The sequence below is a fragment of the Danio rerio genome, chromosome 2 (assembly GCF_049306965.1).
Source record: "Danio rerio strain Tuebingen ecotype United States chromosome 2, GRCz12tu, whole genome shotgun sequence".
In the NCBI taxonomy this organism is placed as follows: Eukaryota; Metazoa; Chordata; class Actinopteri; order Cypriniformes; family Danionidae; genus Danio; species Danio rerio.
This window is the reverse complement of record NC_133177.1, coordinates 7,661,704-7,674,452: the sequence shown is the minus strand read 5'-3', so window position 1 is coordinate 7,674,452 and position 12,749 is coordinate 7,661,704. Positions and strand designations below refer to the sequence as shown.

General features: G+C 35.4%; 2 protein-coding genes across 9 annotated transcripts in view; both read right to left on the bottom strand.

The window, feature by feature from the left end:
• xpr1b (xenotropic and polytropic retrovirus receptor 1b) overlaps positions 1-12,749 on the bottom strand; it is a 573,636-nt gene that overhangs the window by 216,912 nt on the left and 343,975 nt on the right. The window lies entirely within an intron of this gene.
• The window catches only part of si:dkeyp-106c3.1, a 166,327-nt gene that overhangs the window by 58,003 nt on the left and 95,575 nt on the right, over positions 1-12,749 (bottom strand). For all 8 annotated transcript variants that reach the window (XM_073922994.1, XM_073923008.1, XM_021466774.2 and 5 more), the window contains 6 exons: positions 12,278-12,440; positions 10,358-10,461; positions 9,174-9,317; positions 5,229-5,342; positions 2,134-2,262; positions 1,879-2,037 (listed from right to left, as the gene is read on the bottom strand). In XM_073922994.1, the coding sequence (XP_073779095.1) occupies positions 1,879-2,037; positions 2,134-2,262; positions 5,229-5,342; positions 9,174-9,317; positions 10,358-10,461; positions 12,278-12,440 (813 nt within the window). The remainder of the gene's footprint in view (positions 1-1,878; positions 2,038-2,133; positions 2,263-5,228; positions 5,343-9,173; positions 9,318-10,357; positions 10,462-12,277; positions 12,441-12,749) is intronic.

Sequence of the window (12,749 nt, the reverse complement as noted above, 5' to 3'; positions counted from 1 at the left end):
TTCAGTGCATCAATTATTTATTGATCATTTAATCATTAAAAGATCAGGATCTCAACACCCACGCAACATAAATTACAACTGATGGTGATTTGTATATGTTAATTAATCCTAAGATATTTATTCGTAAGTCTTTTGAGTTATAAAGTTGAGTTAGTGCAGAGTGCCAGAGGTTGATGCGGTGGTCTCTTATGGACGAAGAATACCATCTTGACATTCCCCATAAGAAAGGTTCAGGGAATGTTGTGGCTGATGCCTTGTCAAGAGCCTACTCAGTTGAAAGTTAGGTGCACACGCAAACTGTAGTGGTATACAAACTTTTATTTGTTTGTAAATTTATGGTGGGGGTGTTATGTTCCATGAGTGTCTCTTCTAGCAACTGTGTATTCATTTTCTCTCTCTTTCCATGAGGTTGTTAATTCTGATCAGGTGCAGTTAACCCTGCAAATTGGTTCTACTGATGGATTCTCCGTCCTGATTGGTCCACCGAAGGATTGGCTGGAGTATATAAGACAGCTGGGATCATTTGGAGTATTGAGGCTTGGAGCAAGAATCCCTTCTGCTGGCTTTTAATTGGGGTTTTGTTCTTTTTGATGTGGTTAAATTGTTGATCTCTGTGGAGACTTAACCCTCTGGTGAGAGGATTTGTTTAGCCAAATCATGTGGGTTAACACCTATCCTATCAAAGTTTATTTTCTTTATCATTGTGGCAAAAAGTTTTATTTATTGTTTGTTCGATTTATTGTTAACTTATAGGAAGCTGTAGGGAGGTGATTGCCAATTTTCTTTTGTCTAAGTTTTCTCCTGTGTAAGAACAGCAAGGGAGTTGGTGTATTGTTTGTAGTAATTGTGTATTTTGTTCTTTTATTTATTAGTTTAGATTAAAATATGGAAGTTAGGATGTTTTGTTTATGTTGGCCCTGACCCCTCCTGAAGGCTAGTTTGCTTCTTTATGATAAATGTATACTATTTTTTTTTTCACGCTAAACTTGTCTTTTTGAGTCAGTAGAAGGCAAAATCTACATCTAAACCTCCTCCACTTTATTACTCCTTCCCAACCCTAGACTGGGGAGGCTGTAATAGTTACAAAGAGTCAAATAACACTGAAGTACTGGGAGAACAGTTTATGGTTTAAATATAAACACTGATGTTTATGGTAAAGATTAAAATCACCATCATATGCATTTAACTTGATGCTTAAAAAAGAAAGTTGTAGGCAAAAATATGCCACTAAATAATTCTTCAAAAATGATCCATCTAGCAATAAAACATGAAGTTTTGTGTGAATAACTGAATCATTTATCGAAAATAAGACTAAAATATATATTGTACAAATTTTAATGTTAGATTTCTACATCTAGTGTTATCAGCAACAGTAGTAGTAACAGTCACAGTACTGAATATTTTACTATTTACATTTATCTGGTTCTTTCTTTATTTTTAATAAAGTCACAGGTTCTAAATTCTATTGTTTTAAAGCCAAAAGTTTCTTGCAGTGCTGTTTGTGTAATAAATGGAAAGCAAATAAACTTGTCTCATCCCCGTTTTTTTTAATCCAAAAAAATAGATTTGTGAATCGTTAAACCTCTAGCTAGTACACAATGTAACTACAGAAGTCAAGCCTTAAATAGATAAAAATGCTCTTACTCCATCCAGATTTTTAAGCTAAATGCTAATGGTCTAATCAAATTCAGTGATGTATGCTAAAAGTGCTCCTGCCAGACTTGAAGATGGGCTGAATGGATTGAAAAATGGTAAAACTCAACAGTTTAACACTAAAGGAATTATAACATGAGCTTATTTCCATAAAAATGGAGCGTTCCTTAAATTTGTATTTAGTTATTATTTTAGTATTATTGAACAGTGAGCATGTGATCTCACAGGTTGTGGAGGACAGAGGCCAATCTGAACATGGTGCTCCAGATGGTCCCTCAGGTTGGTGTGGATCTGGGTCAAGAGAGAGTGAGATGGACAGGGAGATGGAGAGACGTTCTGAGCCCCCAGCTCCACTAGCAGTGTGTGCATTCCTTTGACTCCACACTATACAACACACAAAACAGCTCAGATTCAAATATACTAAAAAAAAAAAAAAAGAAAGGCAGAACAACAAACAACTTCTCAATCAATATCCCACACCTGGTATTTCATGCTTTGGGTTATTCTCTTGTCCTTCCACTTGAGCTCTGTGTTTTGAGAGTAAGATTTCCCATCCTGAGCTACAGCAACACATCCCTCCATCTCCACCAGAGGGAGAAGCGTCTGCATCTGACACAATGCATACAGTATCAGTCACTTTAAGGAGACAGCTCACCCAAAAGTCATAGATTTGCTGTCTTCCCTGTTTGACCAAGGCATTGGATTACTGGAAATAACTTTGCATATAACGTCTAGTATCTTATACAAACCTCATAAGATTGCAATGAATCTTTGAAAGCCACAGGTATTCATTCTTTCACTCAAATTGATAGTAATCAACAATGAATCACTTATTCGTATGGTTACCTATATCCTGGATCAGGGGTTTTCAAAGTGTGAGGCGCGCCTCCCCTGGGGGACGCCAGAGCATGTCAGGGGAGGCGCGGGAAAACATATGATATAATAAAAATATAATTATTAAGTTTAATTATTATATGTATTTTTTATTATATTTAAACGTTTTAATTAAACAAAGCTAAAAAAATAATACGTCAAATACAAGAAAACCTTTTTTACCCAGAAGGCCATAGCTGTGAATTCGCTTCTGTTTGACAAGCCTGCCAATACAGGTATATGCCTGCTAATACAATAAATCGGTTTCTGAGACCCCCCGATTCAAAGCCTTCAAGTTCAGGGCTTAAACCCAAAAGACGACGATATGATGATCAGTATTTGAGTTTAGGATTTACGTGGACAGGACCAGCTGATGAACCATGACCTTTATGTGTGGTTTGTCAAGATATTTTGGCTAATGACTGCATGAGACCCGCTAAACTTTGACTGTTTTGACTGGGATGGACAGTTCTTGGATCTGTTCTATTCATATTGAATCATCATCCTAGTTTTAAAAACATTATATTAAAATACTTGTAATTACTCTGTAAATAATTGCACTTTCATGCAAATGATGATAAAAGTGAGTTAACAGTCTGACATCTGTCTGTGTCTTTATATATACTGTATATATATATATATATATATATATATATATATATATATATATATATATATATATATATATATATATATATGTATATATGTGTGTGTGTGTGTTTGTGTGTGTGTGCGCGTGCGTATTTGGGAGGAGGGGGGCGCCAATGGATAAGTTGTGTCAAAAGGGAGGCCCACTGTCTTAGACGTTGAAAAACCCTGTCCTAGATGGTCTGAAAGCGAATACATTCAAAAGTAAATGTTCATTGAAATATCCCTTTGATTTACAGTACATAAGATTTCAAATTATTGCTCAAGTCCTATCTCTAAGATAGAGATTCATATTTTCCTTTTTTTCTATTGTAGAGTGTATTTATTTCTTTGATTTTGTTTTGAAAACAGACAGGGATCTCCATATGAGGCCACACCCACACATATGGATTTTCAAGAAGCCTACTGTATAGGCTCATCATGGTTTTTGCTGAGAAGTCAAGCTGTGAGCATACCTGGATACATATCCACAGAGGCCCTAATCAAAATATAGGGGGACTTTAAAAAACACTATACAAACATCATAAAGCAAAGCACTAATAAAAAAGCCATTAAAACCGCTTTTTTACTTGAAACCTTCAAGATCTTGTAATTTCACAAGGCCCTTCTCTGTTAGTATATACATATACACATTGTCTTGTACATGTTTTGTTCTGTAAACCCCTGACATTTTATTTTTATTATTATTATTTTCTTTGTGTGTGTATTTTTTTTTCTTTTCCTCCATTTATTTTTGTATTGTTCTAAATGTTGTTCTTTAAGCATTTAAAAAAAAAAAAGTTTAAGTGGTTAAGTTAATATGACCTTAGAAATTGTTCCAGTCCTGAAGGAGAAGGACATTGCAAAGACTAAAGTCCTCCTGAGAGGAAGAACAAAAATTTTCACGGACAAATTACAATCAGTTGAAGTCAGAATTATAATCTGTCCTTTTACTTATTTTTTATTTTTTACATATATTTCCCAAATAATGTTTAACAGAGCAAGGAAATTGTCACAGTATGTCTGATAATATTGTTTCTTCTGGAGAAAGTCTTATTTGTTTTTTTCGGCGAGAATAAAAGTAGTTTTTAATTTTTAAACACCATTTTAGGGACAATATTATTAGCCCCTTTAAGCTATATTTTATCCTGAACAAACCATCATTAAACAATGACTTGCCTAATTACCCTAACCTGCCTAGTTGACCTATTTAACCTAATTAAGCCTTTAAATGTCACTTTAAGCTGTATAGAAGTGTCTTGAAAAATATCTAAAGTATTATTTACTGTCATAATCGTAAAAATTAATAAATTCATTATTAGAAATAATAATAGATATTTTTATGTTTATTTATTTATTTATTTATTATTTTTTTGCTATGCTTTTAACTTTGGAAAAGATTTTTTCCCTCCTCATACCTCAGGAGGTATTTGTTCTTATTTTAAATTTTTTTATTTACGTATTGCACGTGCACGAAAAAATACGTCACATGTTTTTTTATGCTGCCGCCTTAAAATGATTTTTTTAAATGTGTTTAACAACATATTATCAATAGATGTTTAATTTACAAGCAGTTTATGTTGATATTAGTAAATAAATATCAATATTATTTTTCGAGCAGCTGAGATGGTGCCCCCCTCCGGAGTTGAGGCCCTGCATATAGGGAGCGGCAGTACTGCGTAAGAAGACCTTGCAACCCCCTATCAGAAAAGGTTTGGACAGTATGGAAAACGCAAATAAAAAAAGAAAGTAGTGATTTCCAAATTATTTTCGACTTGTATTCCATTGCAGACTATTTGTACACAACATATATGATGTTTTGTCCAGTCAACTTCATTTCATTTGCAAATTTACATCCTTTCCTGTCATTCAGACATGCAGCACATTCCAAAAACAGTTGGGACAGGAGCATTTTAGGGCTACTAGTAAACAAAATTGGTTAATATCTATGTGATTTAAAACAGATGATGTCCATAGGTAATTGTAATTATTATTCATGCATTCATTCACTCATTCATTCTACTATGTCAGAAGAAAGTTTAGTGAAAGTGCACAAGTTAAATGCTTTCATTTACCTGGCCGGGTAAAATAAAGACGCAGGCCTGCCCTCTGCTGGAGTCACCATGCCAGTGCTCACTTACTGTTACTGAAACATTTACAGGCTTTCGGTGGCTCGTAGAAATGTGGGCCTTAGAAAACACAACACATTTCATATCACATACATTTTACTTAATAGCTCTCAAAAACAATGAAAAAATAATACAACAAACTATAAGAAGTATGTATAGTGAGGCAGTTTTCAAAGGGAGTATTCAAATTACAGCATGAGATGTAGGTGAATCCGTCAATAGATGAAAGACAACATAACTAAAGGGAAAGTTCACCATTTTTTTTTTTTTTTTGTCATTAATTACTTTCACTTTGTTAGAAAAATGTTCATTTTCAGAACATAAGCTCTCTGACTCTCCATGGACAGCATGGGTCACAAAACATTTATAGCACATTTCCACTGAGCGGTACAGTACGGTACGGTATGGCTCGGAACAGGTCACCTTTATCAGGTTTGCGTTTCCACTGCCATGGTACCCTTTTGGTGGGCGTGGTGTACTACAGAAAGTTACAGACAACCTCATTTTTACTCTAGCAAATATGTACGGGTCATATAAGTTACCAATTACAGAAAAAAACTACACACAACATACATTTAGTCCTTATCTGGGTTCAAAAACAACACGCAACATATAGCCTACAGTCAGTGCAAACCTCTGATCTGCATCTTTAACCTTCACTCACACATGTAACCTTTGTTAGAGAGTAATTCCGTCATTTCGAGCTCATAATAGTTCAAAAGGTGATGATAATAGATAAACATGACAGTTTGTTCTTATTTTAGGTTGCTGGAAGAATCATTTGCTCCTTTGTTTTTTCAGGCTTCTCCTTTGTTTTGTCGTGCTTCACTTTCGTTTCTGAAACGATCGCATGTCAGAAGCACTTAAATAATCATGCACACATTATTATCATCAAGGAGTTTGTTATTTCAAGTATAGACGCGCGGTGAGTTCTCTGGAGAATGGGAAACGGCTAGCACTTTTAGATGGGCTTATAAAACAAGCAATATATATATATATATATATATATATATATATATATATATATATATATATATATATATGTATATATATATATATATACAGTGTGTGTATATATATGTGTGTGTATATACACATATGTGTGTGTGTATGTATGTATGTATGTATGTATATATATATATATATATATATATATATATATATATATATATATATATATATATATATATATATATATATATATATATATATATATATTTTTTTTTTAATTATTATTATTATTATTATTACTATTATTGCAGTGTAATGTCTTGGCTGTGTTTTTTAAAAATGTCAGTTCCCTTGTTTTTATTCTCCTGCTTCTGCGAGTGACATATCTCTGTATACCAATACAGTTCAGCTGCGCGTCTCGCTCCGCCTTTTGGTACCCTTCCTTTGTGCTAGGTACCCTTTGCAAAGGCTAACCAAAATGTGGTATGGTACGGTTCGCTTTTAGGTATCCTTTGACAGTGGAAATGGCCATAAAAGCATACTGAACTGAACCGTACTGTACCACTCAGTGGAAACGGGCCATTAAAGCCCATAAGACACCAAGATCATAGTCAAAACAGTCCACATGTCATCAGTGGTTCAATCGTAATTTAAGAAGTTACTAGAACACATTTGTGTGCTCTATAAAACTATAATAATCAGATTGTTCTCTCATTAGTGCTGCACAAAATATAGCTTCATCATTGATATCGCATTGTGTATGATATAGGAAGGATTAGTTTTTTGTGTACATAAAATTATTCTCATGGCTTCAGAAAATGATTAAACCACTCATGACAAGGCCCACACGAAATCTGTGCAGACTTATTTATTTACTTGTGTAAATGTGTGTAAATTTATATTTATTCAGTTTTTAAATAACACTCAGTAATATTATTGACTAATATGAAAGATTTATTTATAATACAGGTTATAAAGTAATATTTTCTGTCTTTTAGTAGATCTATTATATGATAGACTTACATTTACATTTAGTCATTTAGCCGACGCTTTTATCCAAAGTGACTTACAAATGAGGACAAGGAAGCAATTTACACAACTATAAGAGCAACAATGAATAAGTGCTGTAGGCAAGTTTTAGGTGTGTAAAGTCTAAGAAGGAAAGCATTAGTAAATTTTTTTTTTTTTTTTGTAGTTAGTGGAGGAGTCAGAGAGGGCGTTGTATATTAGTAAGGAAAGTGGAGACTAAATAGTTGAGTTTTTAGTGGTTTCTTGAAGACAGTGAGTGACTCTGCCGTTCTGATGCAGTTAGAGAGTTCATTCCATCAACTGGGCAAATTGAGCGTGAGCGTTCGCGAAAGTGATTTCTTCCCTCTTTGGGATGGAACCACAAGGCCACGTTCATTCACAGAACGCAAGTTTCTGGAGGGCATATAAATCTGCAGAAGTGAGAGCAGATAAAAAGGGGCGCAGCCAGAAATTGCTTTGTAAGCAAACATCAGAGCTTTGAATTTGATGCAAGCAGCAACTGGCAGCCAGTGCAAACGAATGAGTAGTGGAGTGACATGTGCTCTTTTAGGTTCATTAAAGACCACTCGTGCTGCTGCATTCTGAAGCATCTGAAGAGATTTGATAGAGTTAGCTGGGAGACCGGCTAGTAGAGAGTTGCAATAGTCCTGTCACATCCGTCTGTGACCACCTGAGGGCGCTGTAGTGCACTAGGACTTTGTAGGCACTACAGCGTCCCAGTAAAAACTACATTCTCATACATACCACGCGCATACACCGGAACACCTACACTGACCTGTCATCTCATCTGTTCTGTGTTACCGTTGATTATCTGGACTATTTTTACAACCATTTCACCTCTGTTTTGCATCGCGTCGTTGTCTACATTGTCTTCCTTGTCCGAGTATCCAGTAAGTCTTGTATTCATAGTTCGTTGTTCGTGATCGTGTTTTTGTAATTTTGCCTAAGTCTAGTGTTATTGTTTCTGAGCCTTGTCTCTGTTTTAGTTTCTGTTTTTGTCGTTTGTTTGTTACTTTGTATTTTGATCACCTCGTTTTTTCACTGTATATGAACATCTGCACTTGGATCCGCACCTTTTTGTTTTTGTTCCTGTTTTGATCACGCAAACGTGACAAGTCCAGTCTGGAAAGAACGAGAGTTTGAACAAAGAGTTGAGCTGCATGTTCAGATAGGAAGGGTCGGATCTTTCTGATGTTGTAGAGTGCGAATCTGCATGATCGAGCAGTTCTAGAGATGTGGTCAGAGAAGTTTAGTTGGTCATCAATCGTTACTCCAAGGCTTTTCACCATTTTGGATGCAGTAATGGTTGCCCCGTCCATCTGGATTGAAAAGTTGTGATGTGGAGTCAGGTTGGCAGAAACTTCAAGCATTTCTGCTTTCGTAAGGTTCAGCTGAAGAAGATGACTTGTTTTGTTTACCAAGCAAGTGGATCTAATTGGATTTGCATTGTAAACATTAAATTAAAAATTTAAAAGCTATTGTTTTTAAATTTCATATTTTAAGTTTTTGGTTAAGATACTCCCAAAATAATTCCGGATAAATTCACAGATTTTTCACAAAATTCTCCAAAGAAATGGCACAAAAATGTCAGCAGATTCTGTCTGGCCCTACTCATGACTCATGGAATGTTTTGCTTATGTTTTCAGTACCTTTCTGGACTGTTTTAGAATCTGTTCTGTCTATGGAGGATCAGTAAGCTGTTTGATTTTATCCTAAATATCTTGATTTGTGTTCTGATGGTCTGTCTCATGGGTTTGGAACAACATTAGGGTCATAATTAATAACAGAATTTCATTTTTTGGATGAACTAAGCCCTCTTTTAGGTTGTTGAAAGTATTTGAGAGAAGGAAGAGTATACTAAGATACGAAAACTGTGATCATAGAAAGTGTTTAAGTATTGCAAATACACACCTGGCTGATGCCCTCATTCCTGTTGGTCAGTCCGTGTGATAAGGCATGTATGTGAAACTGAGTCAGTGTTGAGACAAATGCTTGTTTCTGCTCTGATGAATCCATTTGTCTGCTCACCAAAGCCCAAGATCCTTGAACTTTAAGCTAAACACAACATACATGTGATGAAACAGTGAACATTAGAGAACAACCTACAACGTCTTACAAAACATCAAGTGTTTATAAGCTGTTTTCCATTAAAACTTCACTGTAAATCTGGACTGTGCAATGATGACAAATGCCTAACACTGAAAAAAATTAGTCCTTGGATTTACTTTTTTTTTTAAGGTTGATGGTTGCAAACCATTTTTATGGGCTGAATTTAAACAATTTAAGTTAAACATTAAATTCAGTCCTTCTACACTACCTGACAAAAGTCTTGTCGCCTATCCAAGTTTTAGGAACAACAAATAATAACTTGACTTTGGTATCAGAAGTGGTTCATATGAAAGGCAAAGGCCTATAGATTATGCTTATTTTACCTAAGGAATGGGTAAGAAAGTGTTCTTGCAGGACTCCCAGAGGTCATTAAGATTCTTTGTATTCATCTTCAGTGCCTCCTCTTTCATCTCACCAGACATGCTCAATAATGTTCAAGTCTGGTGACTGGACTGGCCAATCCTAGAGCACCTTGACCTTCTTTGCTTTCAGGAACTTTAATGTGGAGGCTGAAGTATGAGGAGGAGCGCTATCCTGCTGGAGAATTTGCCCTCTCCTGTGGTTTGTAATGTAATGGGCAGCACAAATGTCTCGATAACACAGGCTGTTGATGTTGCCATCCATTCTGCAGATCTCTCGCACACCTACATACTCAATGTAACCCCAAACCATGATTTTTCCTTCACCAAACTTGACTAATTTCTCTAAAAATCTTAGGTCCATGCGGGTTCCAATAGGTCTTCTGCTGTATTTGTGATGATTGTGAGGATGCAGCTCTACAGATGATTCATCAGAAAAATCTACCTTCTGCCACTTTTCTAAATGATCTACTACAGTAGAAGTCAAGTTACTATTTGCTGCTCCCACAACTGGGATTGAAGTCTTTTCAGAGGTAGTGTAACTTGTTTGCAACCACTTACCTTAAAAAAAGTAAATCCAATTAACATTTTTTCAGTGAATAAAACCTCCAAAAAACCTAACCTCACCTCCTCACGGCTTCCGAACAGACTCCAATCCATATTCAAATCACCCAGTTTTCTCTGACTATCATTCTCTACCTTAAGATCCAAACCCCAACCGAGAGCCGTTCCTACAGTACATTTAGAAAGACACATTAGCAATTCAGAATGGAGAGTTCATCATACACTCAAAAAATGACATTAGCTATTTGTTCGAACTACTTATTTAAAATGAGCTGAAACCACACAATTCATGGCTTTTTGGGAGACAACTCAATTGTTTTATGTTCAATCCACTTAAATTTGTAAAAACGAATAAATTAAATTAATTCCTTTGTGTTTTCCCAACACATATGTGACCCTAAACCAAAAAAACAACCATACTTTTTTTTTTTTTTGGAAATTAAGATTTATACATAACGTTAAATCTGAATAAATACATTTTCATTGATGTATGTTTGTTAGAATAGGACAATATTTGGTCGAGGTTAAAACAATTTGAAATAAAGTAACTACAAATTTAGAAAAAATTGCCTGTTGTTATGATCGCGAGCATGGTTGCCCTTGCAGATCGCTAGAGAACACTCCCTGTCATTCACACGGACTACAGATCCCATCATGACCTGCAGTCACACATCTGGTTCGGTTCACCTTCTGATTACACAGCTTTTGACTATCAACACTGATTACACACTCACACACACACTATAGTTGCATCCCAAATCGCATACTTATGCACTATTCTATGCAATTTTGTAGTATAAATAGTGCAAGTAGAGTGTTCACACTGAAAACTCTAAAAAGTGCACTTTAATTACCCGGATGATGCACTCATTCATCCGGTAAAATGAAGTGTGTAATGATGGACACTTCACGCACTAAACGACCGCAGGTTTGCTCATGTGGCGGAAGAGGCGGAGCTATTGGGCCCACATGTTGGATAACTTTATTTATTTTGGATGGTGAAAGCAAAATTCTCCAACGAGAGTGATTATAGTGCCTCCCGATGGTGAATGCGGTTATACTCACGGCAGGTATTATTTGATCATTTATTTCACTGATTTGGCAATCGTCAAACATCATCAGGGAAAAGTAAAAAAGTAAAAAAGTAAAAAAAACATTAATGCTCCATTTGGGAAGACAGTACATACATATACTATCCTGTTGAGTGTGTAAGTGCATAAGTACATAGTGCATGAGTGCATAGTGTATAGAGTGCCATTTGGGACGCAGCTTCTATAAACCCTCAAGTCACTCGGCTGTAAGTGAACATTTCAAAACAGTTTTCCTTGTTTTGCCTTGCTGTGTTTTTTACCTTTTGTTTGTTTAACATTTATTGATTGTTTGCCGCCCGTCTCGACCCTGTTTAGTGTTTACGCTTATGTTTTTTTGTCTTGTGTGTGTGTGTGTGTGTGTGTGTGTGTGTGTGTGTGTTTTTTTGTTTTTGGTCACACTTTATTTTGATGGTCCATTTGTTGAATTTAATTCATTGTATCTACATGTCAACTAATTCTCATTAGATTAGAAGTAGACTGTGAAATTAGGGTTAGTGTGTTGACATGTACTAGCAAAGTTCCTTATAGTGAGCTAAATGTCTGTTGAAGGAGCAGTATCAGCAGATATTAAGCAGTCAGTCTACTAATACACAAATGGACCCTAAAAATCAAGTGTTTTCCTTTTTTTTTTATCAGTAGGCTACATTATTTAGATAAATTGAAACAGCCTTACAAAATTATAGTATTTAATGAAATAATTAATGATAATACACATCACATTCGGTTTTTGGCCAAGCACAACCAGAATTTTTAATATTGACTAAGAATTTACATTTCGGTGTCTCCCAACATCCCAATAATTTTGATTGTGTGGAAACCAGCATTTTTGTACATCATAATATTAAAACTGATACGAGTGTGAAGAGATCAGCAGTTTGCTTCACATATCAACCTGTTAGTTCTGGATAGCTTTGCTGGAACTGTGTATAATCATATGATGAGGTGGTGTGTGTTGAATCCTGATTGTCCCACTGTGCTCGGTGTGTGAAAATATGTGACCCTCTCTTTCCGCCATAGAGTGTCCTCACAGTCAGATTCCTGGGAAGCAAGTGTAGCTAGAGGTACAGAAATAACAAAGCAAGATATGAACTTAACATAGTTCATGTAGAGTTTTATGATGCAGGCAGATTAGTGGAACTAATTATTTGGACAAAGAAGGTTGTTATCAAAAGTGCAGTGGTGTATAAAGAAGTTCTTACTAAAAAGCTACTTTCAGAGCAACAAAAGTTGTTCAAAGCTAATGAAGTCAAATATATCAAATTAATATAATTAAATCTTTGCTGAAAAATCTGCAGTACACTGAAAAAATGATTCGTTGGATTTACTACCTTTTAGTGAGGTAAATGGTTGCAAACAACTTATAT